General features: G+C 46.1%; 1 protein-coding gene across 1 annotated transcript in view; it reads left to right on the top strand.

The window, feature by feature from the left end:
* The window catches only part of WDR97 (WD repeat domain 97), a gene marked incomplete at its 5' end in the record, with an annotated part of 527,575 nt that overhangs the window by 214,682 nt on the left and 288,324 nt on the right, over window positions 1-24,569 (top strand). The window contains one exon of the mRNA XM_088460925.1: window positions 7,535-7,651. Within this exon, the coding sequence (XP_088317051.1) occupies window positions 7,535-7,651 (117 nt within the window). The remainder of the gene's footprint in view (window positions 1-7,534; window positions 7,652-24,569) is intronic.

The following is a 24,569-nucleotide window of genomic DNA, read 5'->3' as shown; positions in this document are numbered from 1 at the left end:
CCATATGTATATATATATATATATATATATATATATATATATATATAGAAAAAATTATCGGCACTCACCAAATATAAGAAAAGGCTTGTTTTTATATGCAGAAAGAGGTTTAAAATACCCATGACAACAAAGTTTAAAGGTTCAGTCCAGTCAACGTTCCGATCCCAATCCAGGATCTTTATCAAGACTCAGCAACCATATAGAAGCAGTTCCCAATAGCAAAACAACCAAGTGCAAAAATGTATATATATATATATATATATAATCAATGTATGCCATATATATATATATATAACACTGTATGCCATATATATATATATATATATATAAAATCACTATATATATATATATATATATATATATCACTGTATGCCATATATATATATATATATATATATATATATATATATATAAAATCACTGTATGTCATATATATATATATATATAATCACTGTATGCCATATATATATATATATATATATATCACTGTATTCCATATATATACAGTGTATATTTATCACTGTATGCCATATATATAATATCACTGTATACCATATATATATATATATATCACTGTATGCCATATATATAAATATATATCTATCACTGTATGCCGTACTGTGTGTATATATATATATATATATATATATATATATATAGAAATACGATGTCTGTTAAGAAACAGCAACAGGCGGCACTCCACGGACTTTATAGTTGAAGTAAAGTGACTTTATTTGCCAACGTTTCAAGACCTGGGCGGTCTTGTCATCAGGGTGTTCAAGTGTAACATACAAAAAAGCTTACCTTAAATAGCTGTATACAAACGGAAATGTCCATGAGAATCCTCACGCGCCGTCATGCAGGGAGGCGCGCAGTGTGTGACGTCACCAGCACGTGGCAACCCGGAACATGTGTGGATACAGTCCGGGGGTGGGTAACCAGGGAAACGCTGGTCGCTGGAAAAAATGGTGTGAGAAATGAGCCATAAAGCTACACTGCGCGGCTACCTGCATGAAGGGGGGGAGGGCTCAGGGACGTGACAGTTAAACAATAATAACAACAAAAACAAAATTAACAACAAAAGCGAAGAGTGCATTAATGTGTGCACACATGATATGCAATTCAGCAAATATAAATATAGACCAAGAAATCAGATAATCGATGAAGCAAACTAAAGCACCATGGTGCACTCTTCGCTTTTGTTGTTAATTTTGTTTTTGTTGTTATTATTGTTTAACTGTCACGTCCCTGAGCCCTCCCCCCCTTCATGCAGGTAGCCGCGCAGTGTAGCTTTATGGCTCATTTCTCACACCATTTTTTCCAGCGACCAGCGTTTCCCTGGTTACCCACCCCCGGACTGTATCCACACATGTTCCGGGTTGCCACGTGCTGGTGACGTCACACACTGCGCGCCTCCCTGCATGACGGCGCGTGAGGATTCTCATGGACATTTCCGTTTGTATACAGCTATTTAAGGTAAGCTTTTTTGTATGTTACACTTGAACACCCTGATGACAAGACCGCCCAGGTCTTGAAACGTTGGCAAATAAAGTCACTTTACTTCAACTATAAAGTCCGTGGAGTGCCGCCTGTTGCTGTTTCTTAACAGACATCGTATTTCTACATTGTTCCTAGGAAGGCACCCAGGCATTATCACATTGGAATACTGAGTGCCCCTCTACATGTCCTATATATATATATATATATCGGTGTAGATCCTGCACTCACATCAAAAGAAGTTCATCGATGGGGTGCCTCCAAGATCAGATATATTGGAAAAACTGATCCATAAATATCAACACAAAGCCCAGTCGCCTGGATAAGAGCACTCTCCAAAACATCAATAAGAGTCTTAATTTGAATTCAAGTTTAATAAAAAAATAGATTGCCACATATATATTTGTCGACGTTTCGATTCCACTGGGAACCTTTTTCAAGACCAGCAAAACGTACAAAAATGCATCCTATGTGCAAAGTTCAATTTTTATCTAAAAAATAAAAATACAGAAGACAAACAAAACACAATCAGTGCATGTACTGCAAAGTGTCATAATACCAATACAACAGAAAATATTCCATATATACATCAAAACAGTCTCCCAGGCTCCATATTCAATCCATAAAAAACATATAATTTCCAAGGGTGTTGAGCGCATGTGCTATACATACCTAATCAAAGTTCAAAAAACGGAGGCTATAGAGATTTCACACGCCTGTATATCACAGCTATACTCCACAATGGTCTCAGTGTATACCATAGATTCCTATATAACAATATAAGCATGAGCACTCTCCAATAAACGAGAATAGTTTTAAAAAAATATAAATAAATACATATATAGATATATATGTCTAATGGATCAAATAGACATTCCAATATCAAAACTTGCACTAAATTCGTGATCAACTTCATATCCACATCTTTTACTGAGAGTGTATAAGAAAAAAAAAAACACTTACCAGGAAAGTATAACAAACAGAGTCATGTAACAAAAGCCTCGTGTCTCAATAGAGCTATACTCCACATAAGTCCCAGCAGGTGTACCTCATGGGTGCCTATGTAATAAAGAAATCCGTAGTATGAACATACTGAACATAATGCCAGTATTATAACAATGTTCCTGTATAACATGACAAGGTAACTAGATAACACAGCGGTGCTTACCGGATCCATGAACATAACCTTGCTAGACAAAACTTCCTCCATACGGTGGCTGGATTCCCGGACAGCGGGAGGTACACGTGCTGCCTCTCCAGCCGGCTGCTCAAATACCCGTCATCCCGGAAGTAATCGCCGCTCTCCACCAAATCACATGGTCTCTGTCGGGCCGTAGTATAAACCACCCAACCGGGTTTGCTACATCCGGCAGGTTACCATGGAGACATATTAAACAAAAGGAAGCGCTCTACGTAATAAATCAACCAATAGGTGGGACACCTAATATAAACCACCCCGTCAGCTTAAATGTATTCGGCCTGTTACCATGAGAACAAAGTACACAATGGAAGCGTTCTAATTCAATAGTATCTGTTAGTAAACGGAATGTACACACAAGCGGAACACCTAGGGAGTAAGGCGCTATACAGATAATACCATATAACTTAATCATATGCAGTATTGAAAATGGAAAAAATGAAAAAAATAGGATATTGGGAGCCTGGAAGAACGCAGAGGACAGTACAGAACTACATTACAACACAAAGAGAACCAAGGGATAACATATTTTAAAGTCCAAACACTAGTGTACAAAAAAAAAATAATTTTTTGATCAAAATACACATACATATAAAAGAAGAGGGGAATAAAAAAATTTAGAGATAGATCTACATAGTAGATGAAAATAGATGAAAGTATAATAAAAAAATATATAAGTTAAAGATCAAAAATGAGAAAAATATACAAAATATGAATAATAAATAAATACAGGAATAGATACACAGATGGATAGGGTAAAAATCTATCCAAACACATAGATACACTCATTTGTGTATCTCAGTGTATCCAAAACATGTTCATCCCAAGGCAGCTGTGCTGGACTAAACCTAGTAGTGGATTATTAGACAGAAAGTTACCCATATAGGATATCATGCTCTAGTAGATGCCACATGCAAAAGAAGAAAATAATACTAATCGATTAAAGACACAGACTAAATGTGGTTCAGACAAGAAAAGAGTTGAATAGATGACAGAGACAACCCAAGCATAATTCAAGAAACCACCAAAACTTAGGAAAAAGATGGTGTATTCATCCATCACCATGGGAGACATTTCAAAAGAAAAGGCCAAAATACCAAATAAAAATCACCCCACATCCATGCAGAAGTTTAAAGAAACACATTAAGAGGGTTATTCTCATTAAGTCCTCGTGGGGCTACTGTATCCAACGTGTGGATCCAAAAACTTTCTCTCTTCTTAAGGGCTAGGATCCTGTCGCCCCCAAGAGTAGATGGTGGTATCCAATCAATTAACCGGCACTTGAGACTCGCCACTTGATGACCTAGCAATAAACAGTGTCTGGCTACAGGTTTATCCGTATGTCCAGTGGAAAGGGCTGAGCGGATAGATGCCCTGTGATTGGCCATTAGATCTCGGAATTTTCTTGATGTTAAACCCACGTAATATAGTCCACAAGGGCATGTAAGGTAATAAATTATAAAGTCCATCATACAATGCAATTTATATTTAATATAGATCTTTTTGCCCGTATGGGGATGGGGAAAAGACGGTCCCGTTAGCATAGATGCACACGTAATACAACTTCCGCAAGAGTAACAGCCAGGTTTCTGTTTCATAAGCTCAGGTATAGTTTTGTCTTCTCTAGGATACACAGTGGGTCTCATTAGCAATTGTTTGAGGTTTGGTCCACGTTTATAGGCCATCATAGGTGGATCATAGTTCTTAAATGGAAGCGAATTATCAGATGTAACAATGTGCCAGTGATATTTTAAAATTTTTGACGTTTTATAAGCACTCTTGTCGAATTTTGATGTGAAAATTAAACGTTGTTTATTCGTACACGGCAAATGCTCATTATCCATTTGCTTTTGGTAAATTCTCCGTGCCTTAGCAAGGCATTTGTTCAACTTCATCCGACCATAGCCCCTTTCAAGAAATCTGGCAGACATCTCATCCAGTTGGTCTTCCCTGATGTGTGGATTAGAGTTTATCCGCATGACACGTAAAAATTGTGAAATAGGTAAATTGTCCTTGAGTGATGGTGGATGATGATTAGTCTTCAATAGGGCCATATTCCGATCAGTATCTTTACGATACAATGATGTATTGATAGTCCCCTCATATTAGTTATTGTTACATCAAGGAAATTTATAACTCTAGTATTGACCTGATGGGTGAATCTGATTGGACTCTGGAGTGCATTCAATTGGATCACCATATCCTCAAACGTCTCTGAGGTCCCATTCCACAGCAAGAAGATGTCATCTATAAAGCGTCGGTAAAAGACAATCCATTGACTATAGTTGGGAAAGATATACGTTTCTTCGTATCTGGCCATATATAAATTGGCGTATGCTGGTGCGAGGTTCGAACCCATTGCGGTTCCAGTTAATTGGATATAAAATGCATCTTTATAATGGAAGTGATTGTTGTAAAGTACAAGGGCAGCCAGTTCTAGCACAAATTCTTTTATATGTATGTGTATTTTGATCAAAAAAATTTTTTTTTTGTACACTAGTGTTTGGACTTTAAAATATGTTATCCCTTGGTTCTCTTTGTGTTGTAATGTAGTTCTGTACTGTCCTCTGCGTTCTTCCAGGCTCCCAATATCCTATTTTTTTCATTTTTTCCATTTTCAATACTGCATATGATTAAGTTATATGGTATTATCTGTATAGAGCCTTACTCCCTAGGTGTTCCGCTTGTGTGTACATTCCGTTTACTAACAGATACTATTGAATTAGAACGCTTCCATTGTGTACTTTGTTCTCATGGTAACCGGCCGAATGCATTTAAGCTGACGGGGTGGTTTATATTAGGTGTCCCACCTATTGGTTGATTTATTACGTAGAGCGCTTCCTTTTGTTTAATATGTCTCCATGGTAACCTGCCGGATGTAGCAAACCCGATTGGGTGGTTTATACTACGGCCCGACAGAGACCATGTGATTTGGTGGAGAGCGGCGATTACTTCCGGGATGACGGGTATTTGAGCAGCCGGCTGGAGAGGCAGCACGTGTACCTCCCGCTGTCCGGGAATCCAGCCACCATATGGAGGAGGTTTTGTCTAGCAAGGTTATGTTCATGGATCCGGTAAGCACCGCTGTGTTATCTAGTTACCTTGTCATGTTATATAGGAACATTGTTATAATACTGGCATTATGTTCAGTATGTTCATACTACGGATTTCTTTATTACATAGGCACCCATGAGGTACACCTGCTGGGACTTATGTGGGGTATAGCTCTATTGAGACACGATGCTTTTGTTACATGACTCTGTTTGTTATACTTTCCTGGTAAGTGTTTTTTTTTTTCCTATACACTCTCAGTAAAAGATGTGGATATGAAGTTGATCACGAATTTAGTGCAAGTTTTGATATTGGAATGTCTATTTGATCCATTAGACATATATATCTATATATGTATTTATTTATATTTTTTTAAACTATTCTCGTTTATTGGAGAGTGCTCATGCTTATATTGTTATATAGGAATCTATGGTATACACTGAGACCATTGTGGAGTATAGCTGTGATATACAGGCATGTGAAATCTCTATAGCCTCCGTTTTTTGAACTTTGATTAGGTATGTATAGCACATGCGCTCAACACCCTTGGAAATTATATGTTTTTTATGGATTGAATATGGAGCCTGGGAGACTGTTTTGATGTATATATGGAATATTTTCTGTTGTATTGGTATTATGACACTTTGCAGTACATGCACTGATTGTGTTTTGTTTGTCTTCTGTATTTTTATTTTTTAGATAAAAATTGAACTTTGCACATAGGATGCATTTTTGTACGTTTTGCCGGTCTTGAAAAAGGTTCCCAGTGGAATCGAAACGTCGACAAATATATATGTGGCAATCTATTTTTCGATTAAACTTGAATTCAAATTAAGACTCTTATTGATGTTTTGGAGAGTGCTCTTATCCAGGCGACTGGGCTTTGTGTTGATATATATATATATAAATATATATTATATCACTGTATGCCATATATATAATATCATCAGTGATATTATATATATATATATATATATATATACATACAGTACAATATGGCATACAGTGATATATATATAAATATATATATATATGGCATACAGTGATATATATATATATATATATATATATATATATATATATATAAAATATATGGCATACAGTGATATTATATATATATATGGCATACAGTGATAATATATATATATATATATTATATGGCATACAGTGATATATATAGGCATACAGTGATATTATATATAAATGGCATACAGTGATATATATATATATATATATGGCATACAGTGATATTATATATATATATATATGGCATACAGTGATATTATATATATATATGGCATACAGTGATATTATATATATATATATATATGGCATACAGTAATATTATATATATATATATATGGCATACAGTGATAATATATATATATATATATATATATATATATATATATATTATATGGCATACAGTGATATATATAGGCATACAGTGATATTATATATAAATGGCATACAGTGATATATATATATATATATATATATATATATGGCATACAGTGATATTATATATATATATATATGGCATACAGTGATATTATATATATGTATATATATATAATATATGGCATACAGTGATATTATATATATATGGCATACAGTGATATATATATATATGGCACAGTGATATTATATATATATATATATATATATATATATATATACGGCATACAGTGATATTATTTATATATATATCTATGTATATGGCATACAGTGACATTATACATATATGGCATACAGTGAATTTGATGTACAGTATTCTGTGGATTTTAGGCTGCCTATTTGTCGGTTGGGGCTGTTCCAAACTCTGCTGTTCTCCAGCGTATTTGGCCTATGGAATTCCCAGATAAAAGTCGTCCATTAAGAGGAATGAATAAAGTGCATCCTATGGTGAGTACATGGTCAACTGTATAAAACGTAAAGACTAATCATCATGATCAAGACCAACTTAATGTAGTGCTTATAGCAGGCTATCTGCCGAAGGAACATGAGACGGACGTTCCAGTATCCAGATGATAATACATTATTACCTAATGAGCTTTCATATTCAACTCACAAACTATATCCTGTTCTATATTTACCTCACACATTATAACCAGCAATATGTTCTAATCACCACTAGCATATTATAGCCAGCTCTGCTCAGCCCTCACACATTATAGCCAGCTCTGCTCAGCCCTCACACATTATAGCCAGCTCTGCTCAGCCCTGACACATTATAGCCAGCTCTGCTCAGCCCTGACACATTATAGCCAGCTCTGCTCAGCCCTGACACATTATAGCCAGCTCTGCTCAGCCCTCACACATTATAGCCAGCTCTGTTCAGCCCTCACACATTATAGCCAGCTCTGCTCAGCCCTCACACATTATAGCCAGCTCTGCTCAGCCCTGACACATTATAGCCAGCTCTGCTCAGCCCTCACACATTATAGCCAGCTCTGCTCAGCCCTCACACATTATAGCCAGCTCTGCTCATCCCTCACACATTATAGCCAGCTCTGCTCAGCCCTCACACATTATAGCCAACTCTGCTCTGCCCTCACACATTATAGCCAGCTCTGCTCATCCCTTACACATTATAGACAGCTCTGCTCATCCCTCACACATTATAGCCAGCTCTGCTCATCCCGCACACATTATAGCCAGCTCTGCTCAGCCCTCACACATTATAGCCAGCTCTGCTCAGCCCTCACACATTATAGCCAGCTCTGCTCTGCCCTCACACATTATAGCCAGCTCTGCTCATCCCTTACACATTATAGCCAGCTCTGCTCATCCCTCACACATTATAGCCAGCTCTGCTCAGCCCTCACACATTATAGCCAGCTCTGCTCAGCCCTCACACTTTATAGCCAGCTCTGCTCAGCCCTCACATATTATAGCCAACTCTTCTCAGCCCTCACACATTATAGCCAGCTCTGCTCATCCCTCTCACATTATAGCCAGCTCTGCTCATCCCTCTCACATTATAGCCAGCTCTGCTCATCCCTCTCACATTATAGCCAGCTCTGCTCAGCCCTCACACATTATAGCCAGCTCTGCTCAGCCCTCACACATTATAGCCATCTCTGCTCAGTCCTCACACATTATAGTCAGCTCTGCTCAGCCCTCACACATTATAGCCAGCTCTGCTCAGCCCTCACACATTATGGCCAGCTCTGCTCAGCCCTCACACATTACAGCCAGCTCTGCTCATCCCTCACATTATAGCCAGCTCTGCTCAGCCCTCACACATTATAGCCAGCTCTGCTCAGCCCTCACACATTATAGCCAGCTCTGCTCAGCCCTGACATTATAGCCAGCTCTGCTCAGCCCTCACACATTATAGCCAGCTCTGCTCAGCCCTCACACATTATAGCCAGCACTTCTCAGCCCTGATACATTATAGCCAGCTCTGATCAGCCCTGACACATTATAGCCAGCTCTTCTCATCCCTCACACATTACAGCCAGCTCTGCTCATCCCTCACACATTACAGCCAGCTCTGCTCATCCCTCACATTATAGCCAGCTCTGCTCAGCCCTCACACATTATAGCCAGCTCTGCTCAGCCCTGACACATTATAGTCAGCTCTGCTCAGCCCTCACATATTATAGCCAACTCTTCTCAGCCCTCACACATTATAGCCAGCTCTGCTCATCCCTCTCACATTATAGCCAGCTCTGCTCATCCCTCTCACATTATAGCCAGCTCTGCTAAGCCCTGACATTATAGCCAGTTCTGCTCATCCCTCACACATTATAGCCAGCTCTGCTCAGCCCTGACACATTATAGCCAGCTCTGCTCATCCCTCACACATTACAGCCAGCTCTGCTAATCCCTCACACATTACAGCCAGCTCTGCTCATCCGTCACATTATAGCCAGCTCTGCTCATCCCTCACACATTATAACCAGCTCTGCTCAGCCCTCACACATTATAGCCAGCTCTGCTCAGCCCTGACACATTATAGCCAGCTCTGCTCAGCCCTGACATTATAGCCAGCTCTGCTCAGCCCTCACACATTATAGCCAGCACTGCTCAGCCCTGACACATGATAGCCAGCACTTCTCATCCGTCACATTATAGCCAGCTCTTCTCAGCCCTCACACATTATAGCCAGCTCTGCTCATCCCTCACATATTATAGCCAGCTCTGCTCAGCCCTCACACATTATAGCCAGCTCTGCTCATCCCTCACACATTATAGCCAGCTCTGCTCAGCCCTCACACGTTATAGCCAGCTCTGCTCAGCCCTGACACATTATAGCCAGCTCTGCTCAACCCTGACATTATAGCCAGCTCTGCTCATCCCTCACATTATAACCAGCTCTGCTCAGCCCTGACACATTATAGCCAGCTCTGCTCAGCCCTCACACATTACAGCCAGCTCTGCTCAGCCTTTACACATTATAGCCAGCACTGCTCAGCCCTGACACATTATAGCCAGCAGTTCTCAGCCCTGAAACATTATAGCCAGCTCTGCTCAGCCCTGACACATTACAGCAAGCTCTTCTCATCCCTCACACATTACAGCCAGCTCTGCTCATCCCTCACACATTACAGCCAGCTCTGCTCATCCCTCACATTATAGCCAGCTCTGCTCAGCCCTCACACAATACAGCCAGCTCTGCTCATCCCTCACACATTACAGCCAGCTCTGCTCATCCCTTACATTATAGCCAGCTCTGCTCAGCCCTCACATATTATAGCCAACTCTTCTCAGCCCTCACACATTATAGCCAGCTCTGCTCATCCCTCTCACATTATAGCCAGCTCTGCTCAGCCCTCACACATTATAGCCAGCTCTGCTCAGTCCTCACACATTATAGTCAGCTCTGCTCAGCCCTCACACATTATAGCAAGCTCTGCACAGCCCTCACACATTATGGCCAGCTCTGCTCAGACCTCACACATTATAGCCAGCTCTGCTCAGCCCTGACACATTATAGCCAGCTCTGCTCAGCCCTGACATTATAGCCAGCTCAGCTCATCCCTCACACATTATAGCCAGCTCTGCTCAGCCCTCACACATTATAGCCAGCTCTGCTCAGCCCTGAGACATTATAGCCAGCTCTGCTCAGCCCTGACATTATAGCCAGCTCTGCTCATCCCTCACACATTATAGCCAGCGCTGCTCAGCCCTCACACATTATAGCCAGCTCTGCTCATCCATCACACATTATAGGCAGCTCTGCTCATCCCTCGCACATTACAGCTAGCTCTGCTCATCCCTCACATTATAGCCAGCTCTGCTCAGCCCTGACACAACACAGCCAGCTCTGCTCATCCCTCACACATTACAGCCAGCTCTGCTCATCCCTTACATTATAGCCAGCTCTGCTCAGCCCTGACACATTATAGTCAGCTCTGCTCAGCCCTCACATATTATAACCAACTCTTCTGAGCCCTGACACATTATAGCCAGCTCTGCTCATCCCTCTCACACTATAGCCAGCTCTGCTCATCCCTCTCACATTATAGCCAGCTCTGCTCATCCCTCTCACATTATAGCCAGTTCTGCTCAGCCCTCTCACATTATAGCCAGCTCTGCTCAGTCCTCACACATTATAGTCAGCTCTGCTCAGCCCTCACACATTATAGCAAGCTCTGCTCAGCCCTCACACATTATGGCCAGCTCTGCTCAGCCCTCACACATTATAGCCAGCTGTGCTCAGCCCTCACACATTATAGCCAGCTCTGCTCAGCCGTGACATTATAGCCAGCTCTGCTCATCCCTCACACATTATAGCCAGCTCTGCTCAGCCCTCACACATTATAACCAGCTCTGCTCAGCTCTCACACATTATAGCCAGCTCTGCTCATCCCTCATACATTATAGCCAGCTCTGCTCAGCCCTGACACATTATAGCCAGCTCTGCTCATCCCTCACACACTGCAGCCAGCTCTGCTCATCCGTCACATTATAGCCAGCTCTGCTCAGCCCTCACACATTATAGCCAGCTCTGCTCAGCCCTCACACATTATAACCAGCTCTGCTCAGCCCTCGCACATTATAGCCAGCTCTGCTCAGCCCTGACACATTATAGCCAGCTCTGCTCAGCCCTGACATTATAGCCAGCTCTGCTCAGCCCTCACACATAGCCAGCACTGCTCAGCCCTCACACATTATAGCCAGCACTTCTCAGCCCTGACACATTATAGCCAGCTCGGCTCAGCCCTGACACATTATAGCCAGCTCTTCTCATCCCTCACACATTACAGCCAGCTCTGCTCATCCCTCACACATTACAGCCAGCTCTGCTAATCCCTCACATTATAGCCAGCTCTGCTCAGCCCTCACACATTATAGCCAGCTCTGCTCAGCCCTGACACATTATAGTCAGCTCTGCTCAGCCCTCACATATTATAGCCAACTCTTCTCAGTCCTCACACATTATAGCCAGCTCTTCTCATCCCTCTCACATTACAGCCAGCTCTGCTCATCCCTCACACATTACAGCTAGCTCTGCTCATCCCTCACATTATAACCAACTCTGCTCAGCCCTCACACAATACAGCCAGCTCTGCTCATCCCTTACACATTACAGCCAGCTCTGCTCAGCCCTCACACATTATAGCCAGCACTGCTCAGCCCTGACACATTATAGCCAGCACTTCTCAGCCCTGAAACATTATAGCCAGCTCTGCTCAGCCCTGACACATTATAGCCAGCTCTTCTCATCCCTCACACATTACAGCCAGCTCTGCTCATCCCTCACACAATACAGCCAGCTCTGCTCATCCCTCACACATTACAGCCAGCTCTGCTCATCCCTTACATTATAGCCAGCTCTGCTCAGCCCTCACATATTATAGCCAACTCTTCTCAGCCCTCACACATTATAGCCAGCTCTGCTCATCCCTCTCACATTATAGCCAGCTCTGCTCATCCCTCTCACATTATAGCCAGCTCTGCTCAGCCCTCACACATTATGGCCAGCTCTGCTCAGCCCTCACACATTATAGCCAGCTCTGCTCATCCCTCACACATTATAGCCAGCTCTGCTCAGCCCTCACACATTATAGCCAGCTCTGCTCAGCCCTGACATTATAGCCAGCTCTGCTCAGCCCTCACACATTATAGCCAGCTCTGCTCAGCCCTCACACATTATAGCCAGCACTTCTCAGCCCTGATACATTATAGCCAGCTCTGATCAGCCCTGACACATTATAGCCAGCTCTTCTCATCCCTCACACATTACAGCCAGCTCTACTCATCCCTCACACATTACAGCCAGCTCTGCTCATCCCTCACATTATAGCCAGCTCTGCTCAGCCCTCACACATTATAGCCAGCTCTGCTCAGCCCTGACACATTATAGTCAGCTCTGCTCAGCCCTCACATATTATAGCCAACTCTTCTCAGCCCTCACACATTATAGCCAGCTCTGCTCATCCCTCTCACATTACAGCCAGCTCTGCTAATCCCTCACACATTACAGCCAGCTCTGCTCATCCGTCACATTATAGCCAGCTCTGCTCATCCCTCACACATTATAACCAGCTCTGCTCAGCCCTCACACATTATAGCCAGCTCTGCTCAGCCCTGACACATTATAGCCAGCTCTGCTCAGCCCTGACATTATAGCCAGCTCTGCTCAGCCCTCACACATTATAGCCAGCACTGCTCAGCCCTGACACATTATAGCCAGCACTTCTCATCCGTCACATTATAGCCAGCTCTTCTCAGCCCTCACACATTATAGCCAGCTCTGCTCATCCCTCACATATTATAGCCAGCTCTGCTCAGCCCTCACACATTATAGCCAGCTCTGCTCATCCCTCACACATTATAGCCAGCTCTGCTCAGCCCTCACACGTTATAGCCAGCTCTGCTCAGCCCTGACACATTATAGCCAGCTCTGCTCAACCCTGACATTATAGCCAGCTCTGCTCATCCCTCACATTATAACCAGCTCTGCTCAGCCCTGACACATTATAGCCAGCAGTTCTCAGCCCTGAAACATTATAGCCAGCTCTGCTCAGCCCTGACACATTACAGCAAGCTCTTCTCATCCCTCACACATTACAGCCAGCTCTGCTCATCCCTCACACATTACAGCCAGCTCTGCTCATCCCTCACATTATAGCCAGCTCTGCTCAGCCCTCACACAATACAGCCAGCTCTGCTCATCCCTCACACATTACAGCCAGCTCTGCTCATCCCTTACATTATAGCCAGCTCTGCTCAGCCCTCACATATTATAGCCAACTCTTCTCAGCCCTCACACATTATAGCCAGCTCTGCTCATCCCTCTCACATTATAGCCAGCTCTGCTCAGCCCTCACACATTATAGCCAGCTCTGCTCAGTCCTCACACATTATAGTCAGCTCTGCTCAGCCCTCACACATTATAGCAAGCTCTGCACAGCCCTCACACATTATGGCCAGCTCTGCTCAGCCCTCACACATTATAGCCAGCTCTGCTCAGCCCTGACACATTATAGCCAGCTCTGCTCAGCCCTGACATTATAGCCAGCTCAGCTCATCCCTCACACATTATAGCCAGCTCTGCTCAGCCCTCACACATTATAGCCAGCTCTGCTCAGCCCTGAGACATTATAGCCAGCTCTGCTCAGCCCTGACATTATAGCCAGCTCTGCTCATCCCTCACACATTATAGCCAGCGCTGCTCAGTCCTCACACATTATAGCCAGCTCTGCTCATCCATCACACATTATAGGCAGCTCTGCTCATCCCTCGCACATTACAGCAAGCTCTGCTCATCCCTCACATTATAGCCAGCTCTGCTCAGCCCTGACACAACACAGCCAGCTCTGCTCATCCCTCACACATTACAGCCAGCTCTGCTCATCCCTTACATTATAGCCAGCTCTGCTCAGCCCTGACACATTATAGTCAGCTCTGCTCAGCCCTCACATATTATAGCCAACTCTTCTGAGCCCTGACACATTATAGCCAGCTCTGCTCATCCCTCTCACATTATAGCCAGCTCTGCTCATCCCTCTCACATTATAGCCAGCTCTGCTCATCCCTCTCACATTATAGCCAGTTCTGCTCAGCCCTCTCACATTATAGCCAGCTCTGCTCAGTCCTCACACATTATAGTCAGCTCTGCTCAGCCCTCACACATTATAGCAAGCTCTGCTCAGCCCTCACACATTATGGCCAGCTCTGCTCAGCCCTCACACATTATAGCCAGCTGTGCTCAGCCCTCACACATTATAGCCAGCTCTGCTCAGCCGTGACATTATAGCCAGCTCTGCTCATCCCTCACACATTATAGCCAGCTCTGCTCAGCCCTCACACATTATAACCAGCTCTGCTCAGCTCTCACACATTATAGCCAGCTCTGCTCATCCCTCATACATTATAGCCAGCTCTGCTCAGCCCTGACACATTATAGCCAGCTCTGCTCATCCCTCACACACTGCAGCCAGCTCTGCTCATCCGTCACATTATAGCCAGCTCTGCTCAGCCCTCACACATTATAGCCAGCTCTGCTCAGCCCTCACACATTATAACCAGCTCTGCTCAGCCCTCGCACATTATAGCCAGCTCTGCTCAGCCCTGACACATTATAGCCAGCTCTGCTCAGCCCTGACATTATAGCCAGCTCTGCTCAGCCCTCACACATTATAGCCAGCACTGCTCAGCCCTCACACATTATAGCCAGCACTTCTCAGCCCTGACACATTATAGCCAGCTCTGCTCAGCCCTGACACATTATAGCCAGCTCTTCTCATCCCTCACACATTACAGCCAGCTCTGCTAATCCCTCACATTATAGCCAGCTCTGCTCAGCCCTCACACATTATAGCCAGCTCTGCTCAGCCCTGACACATTATAGTCAGCTCTGCTCTGCCCTCACATATTATAGCCAACTCTTCTCAGTCCTCACACATTATAGCCAGCTCTTCTCATCCCTCTCACATTACAGCCAGCTCTGCTCATCCCTCACACATTACACTTAGCTCTGCTCATCCCTCACATTATAACCAACTCTGCTCAGCCCTCACACAATACAGCCAGCTCTGCTCATCCCTCACACATTACAGCCAGCTCTGCTCAGCCCTCACACATTATAGCCAGCTCTGCTCAGCCCTGACACATTATAGTCAGCTCTGCTCAGCCCTCACATATTATAGCCAAATCTTCTCAGCCCTCACACATTATAGACAGCTCTGCTCATCCCTCTCACATTATAGCCAGCTCTGCTCATCCCTCTCACATTATAGCCAGCTCTGCTAAGCCCTGACATTATAGCCAGTTCTGCTCATCCCTCACACATTATAGCCAGCTCTGCTCAGCCCTGACACATTATAGCCAGCTCTGCTCATCCCTCACACATTACAGCCAGCTCTGCTAATCCCTCACACATTACAGCCAGCTCTGCTCATCCGTCACATTATAGCCAGCTCTGCTCATCCCTCACACATTATAACCAGCTCTGCTCAGCCCTCACACATTATAGCCAGCTCTGCTCAGCCCTGACACATTACAGCCAGCTCTGCTCAGCCCTGACATTATAGCCAGCTCTGCTCAGCCCTCACACATTATAGCCAGCACTGCTCAGCCCTGACACATTACAGCCAGCACTTCTCATCCGTCACATTATAGCCAGCTCTTCTCAGCCCTCACACATTATAGCCAGCTCTGCTCATCCCTCACATATTATAGACAGCTCTGCTCAGCCCTCACACATTATAGCCAGCTCTGCTCATCCCTCACACATTATAGCCAGCTCTGCTCAGCCCTCACCCGTTATAGCCAGCTCTGCTCAGCCCTCACAAATTACTGCCAGCTCTGCTCATCCCTCACACATTATAGCCAGCTCTGCTAAGCCCTGACATTATAGCCAGTTCTGCTCATCCCTCACACATTATAGCCAGCTCTGCTCAGCCCTGACACATTATAGCCAGCTCTGCTCAGCCCTCACACATTACATCCAGCTCTGCTAATCCCTCACACATTACATCCAGCTCTGCTCATCCATCACATTATAGCCAGCTCTGCTCAGCCCTCACACATTATAGCAAGCTCTGCTCATCCCTCACACATTATAACCAGCTCTGCTCAGCCCTCACACATTATATCCAGCTCTGCTCAGCCCTGACACATTATAGCCAGCTCTGCTCAGCCCTGACATTATAGCCAGCTCTGCTCAGCCCTCACACATTATAGCCAGCACTGCTCAGCCCTGACACATTATAGCCAGCACTTCTCAGCCCTGACACATTATAGCCAGCTCTGCTCAGCCCTGACACATTATAGCCAGCTCTTCTCATCACTCACACATTACAGCCAGCTCTGCTCATCCCTCACACATTACAGCCAGCGCTGCTCATCCCTCACATTACAGCCAGCTCTGCTCAGCCCTCACACAATACAGCCAGCTCTGCTCATCTCTTCCATTATACCCAGCTCTGCTCAGCCCTCACACATTATAGCCAGCTCTGCTCAGCCCTGACACATTATAGTCAGCTCTGCTCAGCCCTCACATATTATAGCCAACTCTTCTCAGCCCTCACACATTATAGCCAGCTCTGCTCATCCCTCTCACATTATAGCCAGCTCTGCTCATCCCTCTCACATTATAGCCAGCTCTGCTCAGCCCTCACACATTATAGCCAGCTCTGCTCATCCCTCACACATTATAGCCAGCTCTGCTCAGCCCTGACACATTACAGCCAGCTCTGCTCAGCCCTCACACAATACAGCCAGCTCTGCTCATCCCTCACACATTATAGCCAGCTCTGCTCAGCCCAGACACACTATAGTCAGCTCTGCTCAGCCCTCACACATTATAGCCAGCTCTGCTCAGCCCTGGCACATTATAGCCAGCTCTGCTCAGCCCTGACACATTATAGCCAGCTCTGCTCATCCCTCACACATTACAGCCAGCTCTACTCATCCCTCACAGATTACAGCCAGCTCTACTCATCCCTCACACATTATAACCAGCTCTGCTCAGCCCTCACACATTATATCCAGCTCTGCTCAGCCCTGACACATTATAGTCAGCTCTGCTCAGCCCTCACATATTATAGCCAACTCTTCTCAGCCCTCACACATTATAGCCAGCTCTGCTCATCCCTCTCACATTATAGCCAGCTCTGCTCATCCCTCTCACATTATAGCCAGCTCTGCTCATCCCTCACATATTATAGCCAGCTCTGGTCAGCCCTCACACATTATAGCCAGCTCTGCTCATCCCTCTCACATTATAGCCAGCTCTGCTCAACCCTGACATTATAGCCAGCTCTGCTCATCCCTCACATATTATAGACAGCTCTGCTCAGCCCTCACACATTATAGCCAGCTCTGCTCATCCCTCACACATTATAGCCAGCTCTGCTCAGCCCTCACCTGTTATAGCCAGCTCTGCTCAGCCCTGACACATTATAGCCAGCTCTGCTCAACCCTGACATTATAGCCAGCTCTGCTCATCCCTCACACATTATAGCCAGCTCTGCTCAGCCCTGACACATTATAGCCAGCTCTGCTCAGCCCTCACAAATTACTGCCAGCTCTGCTCATCCCTCACACATTATAGCCAGCTCTGCTAAGCCCTGACATTATAGCCAGTTCTGCTCATCCCTCACACATTACATCCAGCTCTGCTAATCCCTCACACATTACATCCAGCTCTGCTCATCCATCACATTATAGCCAGCTCTGCTCAGCCCTCACACATTATAGCAAGCTCTGCTCATCCCTCACACATTATAACCAGCTCTGCTCAGCCCTCACACATTATATCCAGCTCTGCTCAGCCCTGACACATTATAACCAGCTCTGCTCAGCCCTGACATTATAGCCAGCTCTGCTCAGCCCTCACACATTATAGCCAGCACTGCTCAGCCCTGACACATTATAGCCAGCACTTCTCAGCCCTGACACATTATAGCCAGCTCTGCTCAGCCCTGACACATTATAGCCAGCTCTTCTCATCACTCACACATTACAGCCAGCTCTGCTCATCCCTCACACATTACAGCCAGCGCTGCTCATCCCTCACATTACAGCCAGCTCTGCTCAGCCCTCACACAATACAGCCAGCTCTGCTCATCTCTTCCATTATACCCAGCTCTGCTCAGCCCTCACACATTATAGCCAGCTCTGCTCAGCCCTGACACATTATAGTCAGCTCTGCTCAGCCCTCACATATTATAGCCAACTCTTCTCAGCCCTCACACATTATAGCCAGCTCTGCTCATCCCTCTCACATTATAGCCAGCTCTGCTCATCCCTCTCACATTATAGCCAGCTCTGCTCAGCCCTCACACATTATAGCCAGCTCTGCTCATCCCTCACACATTATAGCCAGCTCTGCTCAGCCCTCACACATTACAGCCAGCTCTGCTCAGCCCTCACACAATACAGCCAGCTCTGCTCATCCCTCACACATTATAGCCAGCTCTGCTCAGCCCAGACACACTATAGTCAGCTCTGCTCAGCCCTCACACATTATAGCCAGCTCTGCTCAGCCCTGGCACATTATAGCCAGCTCTGCTCAGCCCTGACACATTACAGCCAGCTCTGCTCATCCCTCACACATTACAGCCAGCTCTACTCATCCCTCACACATTACAGCCACCTCTGCTCATCCCTGACACATTATAGCCAGCTCTGCTCAGCCCTCACACATTATAGCCAGCTCTGCTCAGCCCTCACACATTATAGCCAGCTCTGCTCAGCCCTCACACATTATAGCCAGCTCTGCTCAGCCCTCTCACATTATAGCCAGCTCTTCTCATCCCTCACACATTACAGCCAGCTCTGCTCATCCCTCACACAATACAGCCAGCTCTGCTCATCCCTCACACATTACAGCCAGCTCTGCTCATCCCTTACATTATAGCCAGCTCTGCTCAGCCCTCACATATTATAGCCAACTCTTCTCAGCCCTCACACATTATAGCCAGCTCTGCTCATCCCTCTCACATTATAGCCAGCTCTGCTCATCCCTCTCACATTATAGCCAGCTCTGCTCAGCCCTCACACATTATGGCCAGCTCTGCTCAGCCCTCACACATTATAGCCAGCTCTGCTCATCCCTCACACATTATAGCCAGCTCTGCTCAGCCCTCACACATTATAGCCAGCTCTGCTCAGCCCTGACATTATAGCCAGCTCTGCTCAGCCCTCACACATTATAGCCAGCTCTGCTCAGCCCTCACAGATTATAGCCAGCACTTCTCAGCCCTGATACATTATAGCCAGCTCTGATCAGCCCTGACACATTATAGCCAGCTCTTCTCATCCCTCACACATTACAGCCAGCTCTGCTCATCCCTCACACATTACAGCCAGCTCTGCTCATCCCTCACATTATAGCCAGCTCTGCTCAGCCCTCACACATTACAGCCAGCTCTGCTAATCCCTCACACATTACAGCCAGCTCTGCTCATCCGTCCCATTATAGCCAGCTCTGCTCATCCCTCACACATTATAACCAGCTCTGCTCAGCCCTCACACATTATAGCCAGCTCTGCTCAGCCCTGACACATTACAGCCAGCTCTGCTCAGCCCTGACATTATAGCCAGCTCTGCTCAGCCCTCACACATTATAGCCAGCACTGCTCAGCCCTGACACATTACAGCCAGCACTTCTCATCCGTCACATTATAGCCAGCTCTTCTCAGCCCTCACACATTATAGCCAGCTCTGCTCATCCCTCACATATTATAGACAGCTCTGCTCAGCCCTCACACATTATAGCCAGCTCTGCTCATCCCTCACACATTATAGCCAGCTCTGCTCAGCCCTCACCCGTTATAGCCAGCTCTGCTCAGCCCTGACACATTATAGCCAGCTCTGCTCAACCCTGACATTATAGCCAGCTCTGCTCATCCCTCACACATTATAGCCAGCTCTGCTCAGCCCTGACACATTATAGCCAGCTCTGCTCAGCCCTCACAAATTACTGCCAGCTCTGCTCATCCCTCACACATTATAGCCAGCTCTGCTAAGCCCTGACATTATAGCCAGTTCTGCTCATCCCTGACACATTATAGCCAGCTCTGCTCAGCCCTGACACATTATAGCCAGCTCTGCTCAGCCCTCACACATTACATCCAGCTCTGCTAATCCCTCACACATTACATCCAGCTCTGCTCATCCATCACATTATAGCCAGCTCTGCTCAGCCCTCACACATTATAGCAAGCTCTGCTCATCCCTCACACATTATAACCAGCTCTGCTCAGCCCTCACACATTATATCCAGCTCTGCTCAGCCCTGACACATTATAGCCAGCTCTGCTCAGCCCTGACATTATAGCCAGCTCTGCTCAGCCCTCACACATTATAGCCAGCACTGCTCAGCCCTGACACATTATAGCCAGCACTTCTCAGCCCTGACACATTATAGCCAGCTCTGCTCAGCCCTGACACATTATAGCCAGCTCTTCTCATCACTCACACATTACAGCCAGCTCTGCTCATCCCTCACACATTACAGCCAGCGCTGCTCATCCCTCACATTACAGCCAGCTCTGCTCAGCCCTCACACAATACAGCCAGCTCTGCTCATCTCTTCCATTATACCCAGCTCTGCTCAGCCCTCACACATTATAGCCAGCTCTGCTCAGCCCTGACACATTATAGTCAGCTCTGCTCAGCCCTCACATATTATAGCCAACTCTTCTCAGCCCTCACACATTATAGCCAGCTCTGCTCATCCCTCTCACATTATAGCCAGCTCTGCTCATCCCTCTCACATTATAGCCAGCTCTGCTCAGCCCTCACACATTATAGCCAGCTCTGCTCAGTCCTCAAACATTATAGTCAGCTCTGCTCAGCCCTCACACATTATAGCCAGCTCTGCTCAGCCCTCACACATTATAGCCAGCTCTGCTCATCCCTCACACATTATAGCCAGCTCTGCTCAGCCCTCACACATTACAGCCAGCTCTGCTCAGCCCTCACACAATACAGCCAGCTCTGCTCATCCCTCACACATTATAGCCAGCTCTGCTCAGCCCAGACACACTATAGTCAGCTCTGCTCAGCCCTCACACATTATAGCCAGCTCTGCTCAGCCCTGGCACATTATAGCCAGCTCTGCTCAGCCCTGACACATTACAGCCAGCTCTGCTCATCCCTCACACATTACAGCCAGCTCTACTCATCCCTCACACATTACAGCCACCTCTGCTCATCCCTCACACATTATAGCCAGCTCTGCTCAGCCCTCACACATTATAGCCAGCTCTGCTCAGCCCTCACACATTATAGACAGCTCTGCTCAGCCCTCACACATTATAGCCAGCTCTGCTCAGCCCTCTCACATTATAGCCAGCTCTTCTCATCCCTCACACATTACAGCCAGCTCTGCTCATCCCTCACACAATACAGCCAGCTCTGCTCATCCCTCACACATTACAGCCAGCTCTGCTCATCCCTTACATTATAGCCAGCTCTGCTCAGCCCTCACATATTATAGCCAACTCTTCTCAGCCCTCACACATTATAGCCAGCTCTGCTCATCCCTCTCACATTATAGCCAGCTCTGCTCATCCCTCTCACATTATAGCCAGCTCTGCTCAGCCCTCACACATTATGGCCAGCTCTGCTCAGCCCTCACACATTATAGCCAGCTCTGCTCATCCCTCACACATTATAGCCAGCTCTGCTCAGCCCTCACACATTATAGCCAGCTCTGCTCAGCCCTGACATTATAGCCAGCTCTGCTCAGCCCTCACACATTATAGCCAGCTCTGCTCAGCCCTCACAGATTATAGCCAGCACTTCTCAGCCCTGATACATTATAGCCAGCTCTGATCAGCCCTGACACATTATAGCCAGCTCTTCTCATCCCTCACACATTACAGCCAGCTCTGCTCATCCCTCACACATTACAGCCAGCTCTGCTCAGCCCTCACATATTATAGCCAGCTCTGCTCAGCCCTCTCACATTATAGCCAGCTCTGCTCATCCCTCTCACATTATAGCCAGCTCTGCTAAGCCCTGACATTATAGCCAGTTCTGCTCATCCCTCACACATTATAGCCAGCTCTGCTCAGCCCTGACACATTATAGCCAGCTCTGCTCATCCCTCACACATTACAGCCAGCTCTGCTCATCCCTCACACATTACAGCCAGCTCTGCTCATCCCTCACATTATAGCCAGCTGTGCTCAGCCCTCACACATTATAGCCAGCTCTGCTCAGCCGTGACATTATAGCCAGCTCTGCTCATCCCTCACACATTATAGCCAGCTCTGCTCAGCCCTCACACATTATAACCAGCTCTGCTCAGCTCTCACACATTATAGCCAGCTCTGCTCATCCCTCATACATTATAGCCAGCTCTGCTCAGCCCTGACACATTATAGCCAGCTCTGCTCATCCCTCACACACTGCAGCCAGCTCTGCTCATCCGTCACATTATAGCCAGCTCTGCTCAGCCCTCACACATTATAGCCAGCTCTGCTCAGCCCTCACACATTATAACCAGCTCTGCTCAGCCCTCGCACATTATAGCCAGCTCTGCTCAGCCCTGACACATTATAGCCAGCTCTGCTCAGCCCTGACATTATAGCCAGCTCTGCTCAGCCCTCACACATAGCCAGCACTGCTCAGCCCTCACACATTATAGCCAGCACTTCTCAGCCCTGACACATTATAGCCAGCTCGGCTCAGCCCTGACACATTATAGCCAGCTCTTCTCATCCCTCACACATTACAGCCAGCTCTGCTCATCCCTCACACATTACAGCCAGCTCTGCTAATCCCTCACATTATAGCCAGCTCTGCTCAGCCCTCACACATTATAGCCAGCTCTGCTCAGCCCTCACACATTATAGTCAGCTCTGCTCAGCCCTCACATATTATAGCCAACTCTTCTCAGTCCTCACACATTATAGCCAGCTCTTCTCATCCCTCTCACATTACAGCCAGCTCTGCTCATCCCTCACACATTACAGCTAGCTCTGCTCATCCCTCACATTATAACCAACTCTGCTCAGCCCTCACACAATACAGCCAGCTCTGCTCATCCCTTACACATTACAGCCAGCTCTGCTCAGCCCTCACACATTATAGCCAGCACTGCTCAGCCCTGACACATTATAGCCAGCACTTCTCAGCCCTGAAACATTATAGCCAGCTCTGCTCAGCCCTGACACATTATAGCCAGCTCTTCTCATCCCTCACACATTACAGCCAGCTCTGCTCATCCCTCACACAATACAGCCAGCTCTGCTCATCCCTCACACATTACAGCCAGCTCTGCTCATCCCTTACATTATAGCCAGCTCTGCTCAGCCCTCACATATTATAGCCAACTCTTCTCAGCCCTCACACATTATAGCCAGCTCTGCTCATCCCTCTCACATTATAGCCAGCTCTGCTCATCCCTCTCACATTATAGCCAGCTCTGCTCAGCCCTCACACATTATGGCCAGCTCTGCTCAGCCCTCACACATTATAGCCAGCTCTGCTCATCCCTCACACATTATAGCCAGCTCTGCTCAGCCCTCACACATTATAGCCAGCTCTGCTCAGCCCTGACATTATAGCCAGCTCTGCTCAGCCCTCACACATTATAGCCAGCTCTGCTCAGCCCTCACACATTATAGCCAGCACTTCTCAGCCCTGATACATTATAGCCAGCTCTGATCAGCCCTGACACATTATAGCCAGCTCTTCTCATCCCTCACACATTACAGCCAGCTCTACTCATCCCTCACACATTACAGCCAGCTCTGCTCATCCCTCACATTATAGCCAGCTCTGCTCAGCCCTCACACATTATAGCCAGCTCTGCTCAGCCCTGACACATTATAGTCAGCTCTGCTCAGCCCTCACATATTATAGCCAACTCTTCTCAGCCCTCACACATTATAGCCAGCTCTGC

Source organism: Taudactylus pleione, unplaced genomic scaffold (genome assembly GCF_031769625.1).
Source record: "Taudactylus pleione unplaced genomic scaffold, aTauple2 ptg000991l, whole genome shotgun sequence".
Lineage (NCBI taxonomy): Eukaryota > Metazoa > Chordata > Amphibia > Anura > Myobatrachidae > Taudactylus > Taudactylus pleione.
This window is presented reverse-complemented; position numbering and strand designations above follow the sequence as displayed.